The following is a 20650-nucleotide window of genomic DNA, read 5'->3' on the forward strand; positions in this document are numbered from 1 at the left end:
GAGCCATTTAAAAGAAGAAATTAGCATCATAAATAAAATAAAAATTGTAATCTTATGACTTTTTAAATATCTGTCTTCAATATAAGTTTAAAAATTAGAGAAAAAATTATGGAAAAAATTGATTTTTAATGCCCTACCATGAATCTGGCAATGATGTGTAGCATTTGTCATTTATGTCTTCCGTCAATCCATCCCTTAATATCTGACTGTCCTGCACACTTCAGCCTTTGGTTCAGTTTCATATGATTAGAAACAAATCTGTACAGGTGTGTTATTACTTGAGGTTTACTGAGGTATAACATCAACTCTCTCTTTTGACCATGGCTTTTTTTTCTTTTATGTTAAAAAAACTGTATTTTTTCAGATAGGGTGCAAGAGTTATAATCAAGATGGCATTCACTCAGCCATCAAAGCGAGGTGAATGGGTGGAAGAAAAGATTCTTGGGTCTGGAGGCTTTGGTCAAGTTGTTCTCTGGAAAAATGAGGTAAAATATAGATGATGAACTTCAGTATCTCGAACATCAATATCTAAAATATCCTAGAGTATTTTATATAATTTCAAGGTTTTTGTCTGTATCTTTCAAATTCAATTCTTTCAAATATCTTTCAAATTCAAATATCTTTTCAAATATATCTTGAATACAAAATACATAATGTAACTTTGCATTGTAAAACAAGTTATTTTAAAAATCATGCATGTATTTTCATCCCTGCTACAGGATTCAGGAGAATATGTTGCCATAAAAAAGTGTCGTGTTCAAAGTGAAATGACGCAGAAGCATCGAGAACGATGGACCTTAGAGGTGGACATTATGAAACGTTTAGATCACCCCAATGTTATAGCTGCCAAAGAGGTACCCCCAGTACTGAATGTTGGTACCGGAGAGCTCCCGTTATTGGCCATGGAGTATTGTCCTGGAGGGGATTTACGCAAGGTATATAACAATAATTCAAAGTAGACAGTATAAAAAAAATCTGTGGCATATTGGCATTCAAGATCTTAACAGCTAGCCTTGCTGCCAGGTTAGATATATATGTATGGGTCTTTTGAAAGACTTGGCTAGCGTATATCTAACAGGATTAAAGATCTACGTCCATCTTATTTATAAGCTTCAGACTTGAATGCAGCTCAGCATAACTAAGCGACAAATCTTTATATACTTTAAGGTATCAAGAAGGCTGCATTTGAGAGAGAATCAAAGACGATGTTTTATATTTTGTTTAAAAAACTCTTAATATATCTATATTATATTTGACCTGAAGAGACATAGCAAAATAAATGAACTACATTAAACATTTTGCCAACAGGTGCTGAATAAACCAGAGTACTGTGTTGGACTAAAGGAGTTTGACATTCGGTGTCTTGTGAGGGATATTGCTTCAGCCATTGAATATCTACATGGTAAAAGAATCATTCATAGGGACTTAAAACCAGAAAACATTGTGCTGCAGACACAAGAGGAACAGGTTCGGTAGCTTATGTACCTCCACTGAATTTCAAATGACCTTTGTATGAGTAGTGTTAATTTCACTTATGTGCTCTAGCCATAAAATTGATATAACCTGTCAATTCTTGTTTTGTTCTAATTTCAAAATTAGGTGCTTTGAAGGGTTAACTTTTCTTTTAGAACTTCTCTACTTTCTGGTTTTTCCTGATAAACTCTTCCTCCTTACAATCTGCCTTATCCAGTTTTCCTCTTCCTCTACATTTCCACTTTCTTCTCTTCATCTCCATTAATTCCTCCTCATCCTCTACTTTTCCAATTATTCCTTCTCCTCCTTTACATTTCCACTCATTCTTCCTCCTCTTCCTCTACAGTTCCACCTCATTCCTCCTCCTCCTCTACATTTTGACTCATTCCTATTCCTCCTCCTTTCAATTCTACTTATTCCTCTTCCTCCTACTCCCGTACATTTCCACTGATTTCTCCTACCCCTCTACGTTTCCACTCATTCCTCCTCCTCTGCATTTCCACTTATTCCTCCTATATTTCAACTCATTCCTCCTCCTTCTCTACATTTCCATTCATTCCTGCTCTTTCTCTACATTCTCCCTTATTCCTTCTCCTCTTCCTCTACATTTCCACTCATTCTTCCTCCTCTTCTTCTACATTTGCACTCATTCCTCCTCCTCTTCTTCTACATTTGCACTCATTCCTCCTCCTCTTCTTCTACATTTGCACTCATTCCTCCTCCTCCTCTTCTACATTTCCACTCATTCCTCCTCTTCTTTCTATACATTTCCAATCATTTTTCCTCCCCCTCTACATTTCTATTCATTCCTTTTTCTCCTCCTCTACATTTCCATCATTCCTCCTACATTTCCACTTATTCATCCTCCTTGTCCTGTAAGTTTCCACTATTCCTCTTTTAAACCTTTGTTATTCTCCACTTTAGATTAGATATTACTTATAAGTTTGATTGTGCCACTAACCAATTCAACTATGTAATGCATTATTTTATTTTATAGACTGTATACAAACTGATAGACTTGGGTTATGCTAAGGAGCTAGATCAAGGAAGTGTTTGTACCTCCTTTGTTGGAACTCTCCAGTACTTGGTAAGTTGTGTTATCTCTCCTAGGCAATGAATCTGATTTGTATTATCATTAAAGTCTTTTGTTTTACACACAGTAAATTGAGAACTGACTCTGCATCTTACACTGTTTTGCTAGGCCCCTGAACTGTTTGCCAGTCAGAAATACACATGCACGGTAGACTACTGGTCCTTTGGGACTGTGGTGTTTGAATGTATTACAGGATTCCGTCCCTTTCTCCCTCAAGTCCCACCAGTTACATGGCAAGTAATAATGTTTAATATTACATGTAACTAAAGGCCTTCACTCATATCTTAGGACAAACTGCAACAAGATCATAAAATTGGTTGAATAATACCAACTACTAGTATAATTTGCATGATTGTATAAGTTCTCAAATTTTGTGTGAAGTTTTATACTTACATGTAACTTTGAAATAATGTTTGTATTCCAGGCATAGGGAAGTTTGCAAAAAATCTCCCGAAGACATAACAGCATTTTATAATTCTGAAGGAGTGGTAAAATTCTCCAAGAAAATTGTAACACCAACACATTTATGCAGGTAACTTGGACGTTTGTCTTAAAATACAGGCACAAGAACAGATTACTTTTATTTGCAGAAATGGGGTTAGAAAATAAGGAAGAATTTTTCAAAATATGAAAAAATCATACTGAATATAAGAAATATGAGATGCGGAAAAATTGCATTTTATCCTCTTGCAAAGAAGTTGTAGGGGAATGGATATACCCTGTAGTAACAGTTTGTGAGTGTTGTAAGTGAATTAAGTATTTGTGCATAACGGAAGTGATAATTCACACTGGAATAGAAGTTATTTTCTAGCTTTCTTGTGAGAAGATGATCTGCTTTGTGAGACCTTGTTTCTGATACGAGCCTTCTTTTTACTCTTTAGAAGCATGCAGGCCTATTTTGAGCAGTGGTTACGACTGATGCTGAGGTGGGACCCTAAAGCCAGAGGTGGAGGGCTCATTGAGGGGAGACCGCAGTGCTTCAAAATCCTGGACACAATGCTCAGCATCAAGGTAAGCAATGGGATGAAGTGTTGTATCATGATTATTGAAAGCTAAGCCATATAAGCTATTACATATCATGATTTGCAATACATTGATGGAGTACAATACTGATACCTATGATATTTGCTTAACAGGTGTTTACCTTAATTCTGTATATGTCAGCCCAAAGTGGAAAGAAAAATTTACGAAATTCTATTACACTTTAACTACATACATTGTTGAAAACTTACAGTTAGTCTGGATTCTCTTTCCTCTGGGAGGAAGACCAAGTGTGGGTTTCCGATGATGAACTAGATATCACAAATTAAGTTTAATTTAGCAAAGTCGATATTGTAATTTGCAGATAGTGCACATTTTATATGTGGCCAACAATCAACTATTATCCTACCCATTGCTGGACAACTATTCTATGCTTGAACTTCAAGAAAATATTGAAAAAGAAACAGGGGTGAAAGTTCAGGATCAAGACATTCTATTGGCTAGTGGGGCATCACCTGACCCTAACCTTGGAGCACATCAGTGCTGGACAGCTCCGGTATGCTCTATGATTTTCTTTACAACATGAATGCCATTATGATTCAGATTCTGAGAAAATAAGAGAAATTAGAGTTTGATAAGTGATGTTAAATTTTACAGGGAGAGGAGGATTGGGTAGTGTTCATGTTCATCAAGGGAGAGAATCAAGGTGGTGGAGATAAAAAGAACAAGCCATTGCCACCTAATGTTCAGAGCATTGTGAAAGACTCCAAAACAGCTTTGCCATATAATGTATGTAAAGTATATTTCAAGGGTTTTTTTTCAAATAAGGGGGAGATAAAATATTGCTTTTTAGCTCACCTGAGCCGAAGGCTCTGAGCCGAAGGCTCAAGTGAGCTTTTCTGATCACGTTTTGTCCGTCGTCCGTCCGTCCGTTTGTTAACTTTTCACATATTTGACTTCTTCTCAAGAACCACTGGGCCAATTTTATCAAACTTGGTACAAAGCATCCTTAGGTGAAGGGAATTTTAAATTATTAAAATAAAGGGCCAAGATCCCTCACAAGGGGAGATAATAAAGAAAATACAAAAATAGGATGGGGTCATTAAAAAATCTTCTCAAGAACCACTGGGCCAGAAAAGCTGAAACTTATGTGGGAGCATCCTGGGGTTGTGTAGATTCTAAATTGTTTAAATCATGACCCCCGGGGGTAGGGCGGGGCCACAATGGGGAATCCAAGTTTTACATAGAAATATATAGGAACAAACTTTAAAAATCTTCTTCTCAAGAACCACTGGGCCAGAAAAGCTGAAACTTATATGGAAGCATCCTGGGGTAGTGTAGATTCTAAATTGTTCAAATCATGACCCCCGGGGGTTGGGCAGGGCCACAATAGGGAATCCAAGTTTTACATAGAAATATATAGGAACAAACTTTAAAAATCTTCTTCTCAAGAACCACTGGGCCAGAAAAGCTGAAACTTGTGTGGAAGCATCCTGGGGTAGTGTAGAATCTAAATTGTTCAAATCATGACCCCCGGGGGTTGGGCGGGGCCACAATAGAGAATCCAAGTTTTACATAGAAATGTATAGGAACAAACTTTAAAAATCTTCTTCTCAAGAACCACTGGGCCAGAAAAGCTGAAACTTATGTGGAAGCATCCTGGGGTAGTGTAGAATCTAAATTTTGAAATCATGACCCCCGGGGGTTGGGTGGGACCACAATAGAGAATCTGTAGATTCTAAATTGTTAAAATTGTAACCCTGGGGGGGGGGCATTTTAGTAAAGAACGACATCACCAGTGCTACTCAGGTGAGTGTTGTGGCCCATGAACCTCTTGTTTATGTTTTTGATTTTTTAAAAATCATTCTGTCCTGTAAATTATGTGTACATGCAGTTATGTCAAAACTTTCACACTAGAGCCTTGGCAGGTTTCAATTCAGATCTAGTAGATTATGCATTAAAGCACTGAATTCCTCTTTCATACATAACATGTATCAAGGCTTATGTAAAATATTGAGAGAAGTTACAGGTATGGTTGGTTATAGTTCAAATAAAAATTTAAAAATGTCTTTATTTTTACAGGAACAAAAGCGAGCCTGGGCAGAGTCTGTTTATTTCTGTGGTCAACAAGTGGTGGATTTCAGGAGACTCATTCAGAGTCAAAGGGCAGCTATGTAAGTTTTCTGTTAATTTGTGGTATATTGAAGTCAGACAATTTAGGACCAAAGTGGTTACTATAGAAGTATCATATAAGGTTTTGAAGTGTATATTAAAAGGAACTGTTTCAAAATTAGAGTAATTGTGCAAAATTGGTGTAATGAAAATTTTTCTGTGCTTTAGCATCTAAATTTTTCTTAAAGTCTTGGTTGATTCATATCATTTGATATTCTAAGTACTTTCTGTATTTTGTTTCAGGTTAAGTTTACTTAGAACCAACTCTAGTTTTCTGAAGATGAAGAACAATATGGTGGGTAGTTGTGATCACCTATTGTCAAAGATGCAGTATTTCAAAGAATGGTAGGACATACAGAATGATATCATATTAGGGATAAGGAAAATACACATCTTCTTGTTAACTGATAATTCCTTATATCTAAGTACTCTCTAAGTGAGTTTTACTGTATTTCTTTTTAATCCAAATGTACAGCATTGATCAATAATTGGAGCCTATTTGTATGAATAAATCAAACAGTTGCAAAATAATACATATGTATAGTACATGTAAATACACTGGATGAGTTAATAAATGGAATTGAAATTTTTGTTTAAATGTGGTTTTAAAGTGTCTATAAATAATTTCAGTTTACAACATGACCTTGACATGTATGAAATCCAGAAGTCAGATGGAGTACAAAGTAAGTGTAGAAGTCTCACTTTCAAATAAATCTATAAATAACCAAAATTTTGTGCAGCTTTGTAGAAGCTTGATAGAATTACTGAAGGAACCTTTGAATTGACGTAGATAAGATAAAGATTTTTAATAACTGCCCTTTTTGAGACTCGAATTCATACATGTATGTAGAACTCATTTAGACATGTTCCTTATATCTCAAAGATTTGCATTCCAGATACCAAATATCTACACTTTCTTTCATGAGAATAGAATTATATATAACCTTAATCAAAATGTCTGAAAACAGTAATTTTTATTTCTTACACATTACATTCTTTCATATGTATTGATTTTTACATTTTTCTTATTCTTGAAAAGACATTGACATTAAAAAGTGATTTTCTTTTTTTACAGATGCTGAAAAGGTAGTGGCCAAATGGAAGAGAATTGGAGAAGAAGTGGATGTCCATAGAAACCTGGTACAATACTGAAAGGAATCCATCATCACAACCCCCCATCCTTTCTCTCTTCCTCTCTCACCCCCTCTATCTCTCTTCCCCTTCTCTCTCACCCCTCCCTCTTTTGCTCTCACTACAGTAAAATTCGTTTAGTTCGAACACAGATATTGGGAATTCACAGATATAGCAAAGTTATCTTGGATCCCCAGCTATATAAATTTAACGAATTCATTACACAGATATAACGAATTACAAATATAGAGAAGTGATTTCATAGGTCCCAGTGACTTCGTTATAACCGAGTTTTACTGTATTTCTAACCCCTCTCACTCCTCTCTGAATCACTTTAAAGTTTATCCCCGTGAAGCTGAATTCTAAGGTATTTAATCCTGATTTCTTGTAGAGAGAGAAAGTGACCAAGCTAGACCAACAATCCACTGCCTTACAGACCAAGATTGTGGAATTACAAAAGAGTCCATTCGCTCGAGGCAAACTGAATGAAGTTTTAGAAGATATGTAAGTTTCTGAAAGAAAAATGTCAGCTTTATGTGAAAAAAGCCTTTTAGGTTTAATATGAAGGGGAAAAAAAAAGAATTTTCATCCTACGTAGCTATTGATAGTTTATTAAATGATTTTACTTTCAGAGAGAAGAAAGCTGTAACTCTATATCATGACATGAGACAAGCCGGCAAAGGTTGGATAAAAATAAATCAAATTTTCTATATTCATTCTCTTAATTTTGAAATATTGAACATAATGTGTGATGAAGAGTCTTGGAACTTTTTTTATTTTTGAGAGGTGTGAAGGGATTGGAAAAAAAGTGTTTTTTTAGTATTAAATGGGAAAACAATAGTCACAATATACACTCAACCACTTGGAAAATGCTGAAATAAAAACTAGAAGTATAAATTAATCTGAATAGATTTTTACGGAGTATTCCATGAATGGCACATATGTTTTTCAAAATTCTGATGATGAGCTTCTTTGTGATGCAGGTGGACGGGATATCTATAAAGACCACAGCCCAATGGTTCAGATTGTCGTAAAGTGTCTCATCCATAGGGATAAAAGTTTACAGGATTTATACACACATTTAGGGTAAGGAATAATGTATACAGAATCTGCTTACATTTAGGGTTAGAAATAATGTTTACAGGATCACAACATTTAGGGCTAGGAATAATATTTACAGGATCACAATTAACTTGTAGGGTAAGGAATATAGTTTACAGGATCAAAATATTTCTTGTAAAGAATAATGTTTACAGGATCTCTACACATATTGAGGGTAAGAGTATGAAGTATGTTTAAAGGTTCTAAATACAATAAGTGTAAGGGACAGCGATTTACAGAATCATATGAACAGAAAGTTAACAGGATTTTGTACACATTTATGGCAAGGTACAAAAACTTCACACTTTACAGGATCATTATACTCACCTAGGGTAAGGAACAAAAGTTTATGAGATCTGCACACTTGTTTAGGGTTTGGACAATACATTACACAATCTAAACTCAGATTAAAGATCAATATGACACAGGTGACTTAAATTTTTGTTAGTTACATTTTAAGTACCAGGGTAACTTTTAAGTATTTTTCTTCTTTGGAGGAATTTTGTAGGAACTTGTTTATATGGCACATGAAACAACAAGAATTTGAAGATTGCCTTTGAAATTAGATATACATGTACAAAATATTTTTTTAATTGCAGGAAAATCTGTGCCTGTAAACATGAACTGTTCCAGTTATTACCCAGCATTCAGCAGTGCTGTAAACAGATCACAGATGCCACAAACAAACTGTTACAGTCACAGAAACAGAGACAATCTGATATCTGGAGTCTGATCAAAATGGCTGTAAGCTTTTGCCCACAGTTGTAGCTAACAAAGTTCTAAATTCTATTGTGTAAATGCATTTTTAAGCCTGTTTTTTTTTTCATATCCCCTTTCCCAAAAGATTGACACTTACGCAGAGATCTTGTGCAGTTATTTCATGCTATTAGGAGGGGGTAAAGCTGTTCATTTTGGACAATTTTCAAAATAGCAAAATCACGTTTTCCTTAATAAAAATAATTTATGAAATACACCAAAACATGTACCATGTCTTTTTTAACAGACATTTTTAGCCCCTCTACCCTCCTCAAACCAATGCTTTGTAGATAGAGGAATTAAATAATTAAGGCAGGTGAAGATATTCTAAACAAAATGACTGTTTCTGAAGTACTGAAACTATAGTAAAGGCAACTCCTTCTTTGCAGACACAAAATGGCATGACAAGGCAGGATTCCAAGGGAAGTAACTCTGCAAACTCCTGGGGTGCCTCTTCATTAGAGTCCATGAAAGTCTGCGATGACAACAGGGAGACTGTCAAAAAGTAAGCACCATTTAAAGAGCCATGATTTAGTGTTTTTAAACACTGTATAAACATTTAAGGGTGCATGTTCATCTCAAATGTGTAAAAGAAATGTATATTTATATATGATGTAAGAATATTAAATCTGAAGGTCTGGAATTTTTTTTTTTTTGTTGAAGTGCATCCCTACAAACTTCATAATTTGACTTCAAGTAGAGAACATTATCTGAATATTCAGTTGTTTGAACATTTAGAATTAAATGCATCCGAAATAGGTAAATATACATGTATGTGTTTGTAGCACTCTGAGAATTTCAACTTTCAATTGGAATTTTTTTCAGATTTGATGACATTATAAAGACAGTGATGGAGGAACATGAAGAACACATGTCTTCAATGGATTGGAGTTTTCTACCTCCTTTACAAAAGAACACTTCCTGATTCTGACTTACATTCATATTCTGCTCAACTACCAAGTTAGGAAACATTCCAGAAGTCTCAGATTTATGGGAAAGTGCAATATTTATCAAGCATTTTATAGACTATGAACCTGAAGTTTAAAGTACCTACATGTTATTAAATTTGGATGGATCTGATACTTGGATCTGAATATACATGTAGTACATTTCAGTAATGATGATTGCAGTTTGTACTGAATTTGTTTTAAATTTAGTTTGCAAAGGACCAATGTCATGCTTGCTCAAATTAAAGTCCTATTTGTGAAAGTGTAATGTTTAGAATAGGTTATGTTAATGGGATGTTGGCAAAGTTAATGATACATGAAGTATCTTTTTCAATACCTGAATGAGAGTTCTTTCAGTATATACATGTACCTATAGGTTTTATTATTTGGAAAGAACCAAATGTGGTTTGCTAATGTTTGATAAACATTAATCTTGGCTGTTACATTTTAGAATGACCTAGGTTGTACACTGTGTTTGATTATGGAGTTTCTTTGTTGTAGAACTAATTAAATCTTCCATAGATGTATTTTGATGAACAGTGACTACGAATGAATATTACACTTTCATATTCTGCTCAATAATATTTATTTTGCCAGTAGTTTGTCTTTTCCCCAGTTAAATAAAAAAAATCCTTTTGTCATGGTTATCAAATAAATTTTGTAAGTGCTATAACTTGACCCCCTTGATTGGAATTAATTAAAACTTACATTGTCGTATGTTGCAGGAGTCTTTTTAAAGCAGGTTATGATGTCAACAAGCTTATATCTGTAAATGTCATTTGGCATAAAGACATGTCCATACTCCACAGAAAATCAAACTAGAATTATGTATATTCCCTATCTTATGCAAATACGTACAAAATGACTCATAGAGGTCAAATCAAGTCAACTGTTGATAAAAATAAGTACATGTATTACAAGTGAATCTTACTTCACATGTAATGAAGTAAAAATAGTCCTTTAATATTTGAAAATCAATAGAATTTGTTGATCATGACATGGACATATGTTATAACAAGTTTTCAAGGCAATAATTTAATTGTTAAGTGAAATAGTTAAAGTATCTTGAACAGTTCCTCTTGATATCCATTACATGAAATTTAGCAGATCTTCATTGAATAAAATGTCAATGTTATGTTTCCTTTGATCTAAGGTTGGCAAAGTAGGAAAAAAGACACATACCGGTATTTTTGTTTTAAAACATTATCAACATGTTTCATTTAATGTAACAATAGTCCCCTGTCTGTTTGTTTTGTCCAGGTTGTTTTTTTTTTTTTATTTTCATCATAGTAAGTTTTTAAGAAGTTCATTTGTATATGTATCTGGGATTAGTTATGTCAAGTACCTGTGTACTATTTGTTAAAGTGAAATCATTTTTGATGTCTCATACTCTTAAATATCTTCAGACCTGTCAAGCTTGAGATACCATGGTTAGTCTATACCAGTAATTTGCTACTGCCATTGTTAATTCATAGTCATAAAACATTGTATAAATTGTCACTTTCGTTTTGCTATTTAATTATCTGTTTGTACATGTTGACAGAAAATTGAAACAAAAACCCTTCTGTCCATTAAGATGGTGTTGAAGCAAGATGATGCTTCTCACACAGATGTTTGCAGAGACAGATTCAGAACATCGTACTTCAGTATTTTAATTAATTACTTACCCGGTAAATAGCTAGGAGTTATTTATGGGGTTTTAAGATTTTTTTTCATTCTTGTACACTATGTGTATATTGTTGATATAAAGTCATTCATATAGAAAATGATTGTACAAATCCAAGTTTGCATAACTTACATAAATTCTTGTGCTGATAAAATGACTTGTTCTAAACAATTCATAATTGTGTCATAATTACCGATAAATTCAGACATGCAGGCAAATGTTTCATAATAAGATAACTGTGATATTTTGTTATAAATTCTTGTTTTATGGTGCTTTTATATGTATGTTTTAAGTTAAAACTTAAGGATTATGTAGTATTATGGAGAGTACATATATATGACAATAAACAATTATGAACTGAATCAGTTTTCTCTTCTGGTGTGAAAATTTTTAACGAGTCAATAACTGTAAATAAAATTTACTTTCTTGGGATAAAATTTCCGTGATTTGAAAAAAGAAATTGCTTTGTGGGACTTGATTTTTTGGTTAAAGAATGATAATAGACATGCAGGATACCGTAATTTGAAACTTAAACATATGGGTCGAGACATGAATTTATGGGTCTCTACAATCTAAAACAACAAGAGGCCCATGGGACACAATGCTCACCTGAGTAACTGGCCCTACTGTTTTCATCCCATGTAATACCTATTTTGGCCCCCTCCTATCCCCATCTCTACACTGCACACTAAAGAGTTAATGATAAAAAAGATATTGCAGTATAAATTTTATTTTGTTACAAAAATGGATTAACATCAATTAGTAAACCAGGCAATTCATAGCACCATAAACATATCATCTATAACAGAAAATCTAACATTTTCCTCAGTTTATTTCCCACCGAGATCAATTTGATTGTCTTATAACTGTTTGACATCATTTTACTATCAACTTGACACTGAGGAGCATTCATATCTGTATAAATCACAAATCATAAAATCATAATATAAAATATTACTGGAATGTCAACAAGTTGTACCGGGGTATACAAATAACCCCTGATTTAAAATATTATCACAGATATTTGGGTGATTGTCACATACAAAACTCAGTAAGAGCTGAGTCTACTCCACTTTCCGAGCTTTCATGGTTTTGCTGTATAAGACCGAGGACCACAAGCAGAAAGAGAATAAAAACACTCCTTGTAGAGCTACAACGAAGCTAGGCCTGTAACCGGGGGCACCATAGAAACCATAGTGACACAGCAAGACTTCTCCGATTAACGTCAGCAGACATCTTAGGACTTCATACTGGGGAGCAGAGGGACTGAAAAATAGAGACATGCACTCTGAAAGTTTCTTCAAAACTAAATTTAAGGAATGAATGTCTATGCAACTTACCGAATGAAATTACAATTTTATTTACCATATACAATGTACTTCGATAAAAGATGAAGGACTTTGTTTTATGTGGGCCCTTTTGTCTGCTTTTTACTTAACTTGAGCCCAAAAATTTTAAAATACAGAACCAGTGTACCAGTAAATAGATATACTATCTAAAGCAATATAGAATTTAATGATCAAAACTTAATTAAAGTGCAAAATCAAGGTAAAAGATGAAATTCAGACATGTCAACTTGATCAAACTTCTCTCCTTGTGAGTTAATGGTACATGTCTAGTTCTGGACCATACAACAGTTTGGACTTTGTCTGACTTCTCTAAGTTAGAAATACCATGTTTCACCAACACCTCTTCATTCCATACTTACTTGTTATCAAAAATCTTCCCAAAGGAGGTCAGACAGAGTCCAATATGGAGAACAAACAGCAAGACAGATAACTGTGACAATCCCTATTATTGGAAAACAGTTCATGTAGATGTGCATTTGCATTAACTCATCCAGTATTAATATTATCATTTATTGTAGAAAAAAAGGAAGTAATTTGGCTAAAACAATATCAAGAAATATCTATGATTTTGCTTATTTCAAGTAATATGTATTTAAGCAATAGTTTTAAGTGACAGTTTGCTAAAAGATCATAGGAAGATCCAGTAAAAATACAAATAAACACAATTTTAACAATGCTTTAATTTTTAGTTTAACAAAAAGATCAAACTTGCAAGGCTATAAATTTTCCTTTTAAGCATTTTACGTATATATTAGTAACTTACTTCCTTCCTGGCTGCCACTTCTTGATAGAACAGAAGCTCGAGAGTGAAGTGTACCACAGTATATACACTGACCCAGGCGGGGAGTTTGACATCGTACTGGGGCCAGGGGGCCTTCACCTGAAAAACACGCATGTGAAATATGGTTTACTGAGGAAGCAGGAGAGAAAGCAATGAATACAATACTTCTAGGTCATCTTAGTGAGATGTGTAATAATGAGAGTTAAAATCACTCATGTTAACTTACTGTAAATGTATTCTATTTGGTGCATATGATATTTAGTGGGAATTGAATTTTCAACAAGTTAGCGTAGATTTGATTTTAGTGCTATCTGAATGTGCTAGATATAAATGTATGAAATCGGGACATTTAGCGATATACTTGAATGAGCGGCTTTCCACCAAAAGCACTAAATAAAATTCACTGCTAAATGTAATACATTTACAGTATGTCAACTTGATATTCAAATTTAATACACACCACAGGGATGTCCTTTATATCCCCTGTCCTAGGTTTACCAGGGCCCCATCCTGGTCCACAGAACAACACCTTCAGTTTGTTTCTCCACCCATCCATCTCCCTGAATCTCTCAATCATGTACTTCAGATACCCAAACTAAAAACAGGTACAAGATGCTTAACTACTGGCTTAAAATAAATCACTGTATACATATATGTTCAAAAAATTGATCTGGCTAACACCAACCTGAATGACGTTTGGATCAAATGTGTTTAATGGATGAGTCAGACCATACACAACTTCTTCCTCCTCAGCTTGAAAGGTACCTAAAACAATACTTAGGTTGTAGAATTTGTTACATGTTGGTGCATTTATTTCTGCATATTTAAACTGCAATACAAACATAAACCAGTAACTAACTGGCACAATCCCAAATCAGTGTATTAAGTATTTCTTAGAGTATTACTGAAAAATCATGATGTAGAGGTAGTCAGGCTGTAGCTCAATATCAATTGCACCAAAATATGAATTCTACCTAAATATGAACACTTCAAGTATTTATGTATAAAAGTCACCAGTAGGAAATTGACAAAAACAAAAGAAATGATTTTTTTTTTTTACCAAACAGCCTGTCCCAGATGATGAGAGTGCCAGCGTAGTTTTTATCAATACAGTAAGGATTTCTCCCATGATGCACTCTGTGGTGGCTGGGTGTGTTCAGAATGTATTCCAGAGGACCCAGAGATTTTACGTACTACAAAAACAAATAATACCTAGGTATTCATTTAGATACATCAACAAAAACACAATAATCCTTATACTGTAGATCCCAGAGTATTTGCCACACCATATTATCATAAGATATGTATGTGGTAGTTATAGGTAAGACAAAATTTTTATGAATCCATATAATTTTTACCAATTTAAATATACCTGAGAATGAAATTTCACAAGGAGACAGTCTCCCAAAATTTTGCACAAAAGTTTAAGCAAATATAAAGTGATTTACAATATTCCAAATTGTACATAATATGCTTGTATTACATACCTGAGTGTGGATCCAAAATTGATACAAAATATTCAACTCTTGGTGAACCATGAAAACAGAGGGTGGCATGAATAAGGCAAGAGGAAGGTAGAAAACCTGAAATTAAACTTAGAAATATATACACTGTGTTTAAATAAAACATGCAATCAGAGACATATAAAACCAGAGATTCGCAACTCTCCGAAATCTCGCGTAATCTCGCGAGTGTGACTAAAATGGGTAGCGAAACCCGGGCCGGGCCGGGAATTTGAAAACTGAGAGCCGGGTTTTTGGTAATTCCGAGATAAATACTCATTCTTTCTTCATGAAATTTACAGACATAGTTTATAACTATAGGTTTTGCCTTCGCTGAGAATTCTAAGTCAAAATGTTGTGTTTTTCGATGATTATCGCCGATTGTCCTTTTCCAGGTGACTAAAATGGGTAGCGAGTCCGGTTTACTCATTTTGGCGATTTTAAGCTTAATGCATCGAAAGTGTTTGTGATATTTGCATTTAATGGTTGTTTATTAACTTCAAATAGTTAAATTGTTCAATCATAATGAATTTAAATGTCGATTATTAGGGTTTTTGTCATTTTTCATAGAACCGGGACAGGTCAAAACCGGACGCGTTTGCCCGGGACAAATTAATAATTCCGGATTGCCAGAGAAAGAATGCAGATTTTTTTCAGTCCCTGACCGAGATACATCTAAGAAATAAATTGGAAAAATTAATAAAAATATGCAAATCAAAAAAAGAGTCATTTATATTTCAATTATATGTCATTCTCTGATAAGTATTTCGGAAATAAAAGGTTTTTCCCGGGTGAACGTGTCCGGTTTCGACCAATCCCGGGTGTTCAAAAAATGCGTTTATTTTCAATAATCGTGATTTATTACTGCAACAGTTAAATGTTTTAGGTAGTTAAAGTTCAATTCCAAAGATCCAAATGAAATAATTGTAAATATACTGCCGAAATTAAGTTTAAACCGCTAAAATGAGCAATCCGGGCTCGCTACCCATTTTAGTCACTTGGAAAAGGACAATCGGTGATAATCATTGAAAAACAAAACATTTTGACCTAAAACTTTCAGCGAAGGCCAATCCTAGAATAATAAACTATGTCCGTAAATTTCATGAAGAAAGAATGAGTATTTATTTCGTGATTATCAAAAGCCCGGTTTTCGTTATCAAAAATCCCGGCCCGGCCCGGGTTTCGCTACCCATTTTAGTCACACTCTAATCTCGCAGGTCCTATTGTTTACAATTTTTCAAATCTCGGACTGTGCGAGAGTTAAAATGGAGGCTACCGACGATGTAAACAGAAACTTTTTAATTAATATTTTGGCTTGAGAAGGCGATAAACAGACTTTTTTGTTGTTTTAATTACTGAAGAAATATAATTCGGCAGTTAGGAAACCGATCCATGTTTATTTTACGCTTTAAATTGCCTTGGTTTTATATGTCTCTGATGCAATGTCCCCTTTCTTGTCCATTTTCTACAATGTTACTTGAATTTTCTAAATGCTTTTAAAATTCTTCAAAAGACTAATGCTTTCAAATAAGCATTAGAATAAAATCTTACCCATGAAGTGTAAACCTGAAGCACAGATTGTCGTAGAGCTGTCGTGAAATTGTAGTACTCAGAACTGTGATGTACTTGATGGGCAGCCCACATAAAATTCACCTCTGAAGAAAAAAATAATCTTTATCAAAATAGACTTACTGTATACATGCAGGGTTGTTTATGTCATTCACACCTGAAAACAATTTTCGCCTGCTTTAAATTTGCCCAAACGCAGTTGTAATTAAAAGACAATACTTTTTCCTTTGAAATTGAACTGCTTTAAATTTGCACACTTGCAACAAGGGCAAAAAAATTCTGTTTACACATTTCACTTTATATTTTGACTGAAAGTGTATACTGACAATTTGTGAAACAACTACTAACAACAAAATCTAAATAGATTAATTAGATGCAGTATTTTAGCTACAGGTCATTCAATAATACTTTAATATATTTTTTTATCAAATTTCACACCATGTGCCAATCTGTGAAACCAGTAATATCCTAGATCCACCCCCAGAAAACATATCCACCATGTCCACGCAGAGTCCCATGGCAACTCGTAAATATGGTATCTGTCGTACACCCATATATATCCAGTGTACATAATGGATTTCAATAGAAACCTACAGATGAACAAAAAGAAAATCAGAAAACATTTTTTTATTCACAGAAGGAAGTTAATGACAACGAAAGAGTCATAAAAAATTGTCAGATAGGGAATTTTCATTTGGATTGCATACACACTTTCTCTAAAAGATTATTCAATGGCCAAGGTTGATAACTATAGTGCTATGTTTTACATAATGCACGATATGTCTTCTTTAATCAAAAAACAAACATTCAAAAATTTTAAAAGTCATAGAATACTTACATTGGGAGTCGTGAATACTGTCCAGCACCTATGGAGGTAGCACCATCATTGAATCGGGCTTTCCTGTCCTTTTTGTACCACATGACTGCCATCTCCAGAAAAATGCACACAAAGAAGAAGGGGGTTGCCTGAGAAAGAAATAAAGCTCCTTGTTTTTAACATCTTCGGAAATAATTTTAAAATCATTGTCATCCATTTCAATTTCTTTTGTAGATAATCAAAAAATTTGATGTTTCAGCGATTTACAGTTAAAATTTTTCAAGTTGCACATTCTAATCATGATTTTACATGCCCAGTCACTGAATGCTCTGACTTCATTAAGTGTCGATGCTGGTCATAGTGGTCAAGTGTTTTTTTTACAAAAGAGACATGTTAATGGGTCTTTTATACACGATAGGCAAGTTAGGCAACAGATAAATGATAACTGGATATGGTGTAATTTGAAATGTTTAGATTGATGCACAAGTGAGGGTAAAGGGAGAGTTTTTTCCCTTCAAATTCTTAATCTGTACTCAGATGGGAAGAAATGCAAGGACTGTGTCATCATGTATCACAATTGTTTGTGTTCCAAATTTCTAATCCCAGATCTTTTGCACTTATGTAAAATGTTTGATCAAGTAGTATTTTTTGATACATAAACATTCACACAGAGCAAACAATAGAATCTAGTACTGTATGAATGTGGTGTTGCCTAATTGGCACTGAATACCCTTGAAAAGATTCAGATTGTACCTCCACCCAACCCTGCTTTGCAATAAGCAGATAAAAATAGTATCATTAATTTTTTTTTTATTTTTATCAAATAGATATACACGTAGTTATAGAATCAAATTATCATTGGAAATGATTTATGCTTATCCAAAGTTATGCAGGTCCAGCACAATACCCTGATAAAGGTATATAGCTTGATAAAGCTATATAGCTTTATCAAGGTATTTAACATTTCTTGATCAAGGTATTTTATGTAATGAAAATTCAAAAAAATTCTTTAAAAATTAAATACTGAAAGTCGAGTTCTGAGTTTTTGTCAGTGTGTCTACTCGTGCATGAAAAACACTCTGGTATCAAAAAGAAAGCATAAAATAACGTCTCCTCACACGACACGTTTTTGTACTGATTTGTTTGTGTTTGAGTACTTTACATGCATGGGTGAATTTACTGACAACAACTCAGAACTCGACTTTCAGTAATTAATTTATAGCGAAGCGCCGCTTGCTTAGCGAGCTCAATAGACTAACGTGTACGAATGGAGGAAATTCGGGTTGAAATCTGCACATTGTTCCAAGAAATTTTTATCTCACCGCGTGAAAAAATTCCAAACTCCCAATAATCCTTTGCGGTGCATAGCAACATGGTGGCTAAAACATAGCAACAACTTACTTGAAAAAAAATACAAAAAACATTTTAATGCAATCTCCATGCCATAAAAATATAGTTTGCATCCTAAGTCAACACAGGACTTTTTATCTGACGTCATACTTTTCGTCATTTAACGGCTCGGGTATTTCCGATTTGTCGGAAACTTCCGAGAAGTTCGGAATCTCGATCCCGATGCTTCGGAAGTTATTTCTTTTTATTGTTTTGTTTTCTTCTTTTTTTCTTTTTCTTGAATGATAGGCAGTACATGTGTAGGTTTTTTATTGTACATAACTGCGCTCGCCCCAACGGTCACACCGTAAAACATATTAAATAATTTTTTAGAATTTTCATTACATAAAATACCTTGATCAAGGTATTTTAAATACCTTCATAAAGCTATATAGCTTTATCAAGCTATATACCTTTATCGGGGTATTGTGCTGGACCTGTTATGTAACACAACGCTTAAAGGAATAATGATGGAGTGACAGTACAAACTCTTACTTCATTAATGTAAAGTGGAACTTCTTCGACATCTTTAAAGGAAGTTTCATTCACTGTCACTAAATAAAACAACCGTCTGACACCTGTCAAGAAGGGGACTTTGGCCAGGTTGGACATTTTCTCAACGCGGATACAGCCAATAGAGTGCTAAACTAGGAGCCCAAGCGGATCGACGATAAAAATTCCGGAGTTGCTAGCACGAGCTAATCTTCATTTCCTTCACGTATAATTTTTGGAAACTCTTTTATACCTGTATATTAATGGACAGCGAAACATTTATTGTAATTTTAACACTTCTTACTGTGATGTTGAATTTAGCAATTTTTTTGTGTTTTTTTGTTGTTTTTTACAACTTGTATATTCGTCCCCCCGGCCGCCTTCCCGGCCCAAAGCATTCAGCTGTCAGTAATTGATTCACAAAAATTTTAATCCTGGTCATGATTTTTGAATGAAAAGAGAGTCTTTCAGTCTGTCACAAAAAACTTTAACATTGGTCATATCTTTTGTATGAGAAGAAATGGGGCTTTCATATTCCACATCACAGGCACTTAAATTGTTTTAGACACGGGCACCCCCCTGTACTCCGTATACGAAACAAGTGTAGACCTGTGTTCCACATGTGCATTACATGTGATATGAAAACAGACACTTGAGGATAAAGTTCAATGCCGAATTCAACACCCTAGAGGAAAAAGGGGACAGAGAATACTTCCAGTATTTATAAGTTCTTGACAGTGAAAGTTTACAAATAATTTTGAAAATAAATCGTGTTACTAACTGTATGTATTCCCTTACAGAGAGAGCCCTGACAGAAACTAGACACAGATCACAGGCCCTGTCCATGTGGTTAAATGTGTACACGACCGAACTGTCCAGGAAGTAAGACCATAAATAATATTTTTTCTTCTGTTTTTCTCTTTTATGTTAGACACACAGTCTGCTGGACAGTTCGTTCGGAGAGCTCAACAACGACAAAAGTTCTGGTACATGTTTCCTTGTTGATTAAATATATGATTGAAATGTGTGCTTCTTCGTTTCTATGAGTGCAAAGCAAAATACAGGCTTTGAATTACAGGCGCGTAGCATCGTTTTTTGAAAGTTGGGAGGGGCCAGCCAGAAGAATTTTTTTTTTTACTTACCTGAAAAAGTTGACAAGCAAAAAAAAAAAACCCCTGTTGCTACGCCCCTGAATTATGTCCATCTTGAACTAAGCGTTAAAGATGTGTCTCGGCGTGCTTTAATAAACAAATTTGTTGAAGCAAACTTATACTTTGTCAAATAAATGTTCGATTTTTTAAAATATAAAACTAGACTTTGACCCGTGCGTGCACGGGTTGACATTGTTATGAATGCATCCATGTGCATATCGGGCATTTAAAAAATCGATACATCGACACATTACTTTTGTCAAGTGAAATAGTCCTGGCC

General features: G+C 34.3%; 2 protein-coding genes across 2 annotated transcripts; one reads left to right on the forward strand and one right to left on the reverse strand.

Annotated features, from left to right (window-relative positions):
* The first annotated feature begins 369 nt into the window (after positions 1-369).
* On the forward strand, positions 370-11662 carry LOC134276926 (inhibitor of nuclear factor kappa-B kinase subunit alpha-like). Its single transcript, XM_062759202.1, has 19 exons — positions 370-485; positions 720-935; positions 1309-1467; positions 2471-2560; positions 2675-2799; positions 2991-3098; positions 3448-3577; positions 3912-4103; positions 4205-4336; positions 5630-5721; positions 5963-6064; positions 6350-6402; positions 6795-6859; positions 7242-7354; positions 7483-7532; positions 7834-7936; positions 8551-8695; positions 9097-9212; positions 9533-11662. Exons 1-19 carry the CDS (start codon positions 390-392, stop codon positions 9630-9632), a joined length of 2187 nt encoding a protein of 728 aa, XP_062615186.1. The 5' UTR covers positions 370-389; the 3' UTR covers positions 9633-11662.
* A 368-nt stretch (positions 11663-12030) lies between these two features.
* Positions 12031-19353, reverse strand: LOC134276927 (alkylglycerol monooxygenase-like). The gene is made up of 11 exons (XM_062759203.1): positions 19223-19353; positions 17360-17487; positions 16960-17111; positions 16504-16607; positions 14938-15033; positions 14511-14643; positions 14136-14215; positions 13911-14045; positions 13433-13549; positions 13029-13111; positions 12031-12586 (listed from the first exon to the last, which is right to left on the reverse strand). Exons 1-11 carry the CDS (start codon positions 19337-19339, stop codon positions 12385-12387), a joined length of 1347 nt encoding a protein of 448 aa, XP_062615187.1. The 5' UTR covers positions 19340-19353; the 3' UTR covers positions 12031-12384.
* Positions 19354-20650: the final 1297 nt, after the last annotated feature.

This window comes from Saccostrea cucullata, unplaced genomic scaffold, assembly GCF_032062105.1.
Source record: "Saccostrea cucullata isolate Sc308-1 unplaced genomic scaffold, CSIRO_AGI_Scuc_v1 ctg6794, whole genome shotgun sequence".
In the NCBI taxonomy this organism is placed as follows: domain Eukaryota; kingdom Metazoa; phylum Mollusca; class Bivalvia; order Ostreida; family Ostreidae; genus Saccostrea; species Saccostrea cuccullata.

Excerpts from the sequence above, each read along its gene's own strand:
- LOC134276926 (XM_062759202.1), top strand. The coding sequence starts at position 390 with ATGGCATTCACTCAGCCATCAAAGCGAGGTGAATGGGTGGAAGAAAAG. Across the intron at positions 3,099-3,447 it reads ACACCAACACATTTATGCAG|AAGCATGCAGGCCTATTTTG; the intron begins GTAACTTGGACG and ends TTTACTCTTTAG. Across the intron at positions 7,937-8,550 it reads GATTTATACACACATTTAGG|GAAAATCTGTGCCTGTAAAC; the intron begins GTAAGGAATAAT and ends TTTTAATTGCAG.
- LOC134276927 (XM_062759203.1), bottom strand. The coding sequence starts at position 19,339 with ATGTCCAACCTGGCCAAAGTCCCCTTCTTGACAGGTGTCAGACGGTTG. Across the intron at positions 17,488-19,222 it reads TTCCACTTTACATTAATGAA|GCAACCCCCTTCTTCTTTGT; the intron begins GTAAGAGTTTGT and ends TTTCTTTCTCAG. Across the intron at positions 13,550-13,910 it reads ATATAAAGGACATCCCTGTG|GTGAAGGCCCCCTGGCCCCA; the intron begins GTGTGTATTAAA and ends CGTGTTTTTCAG.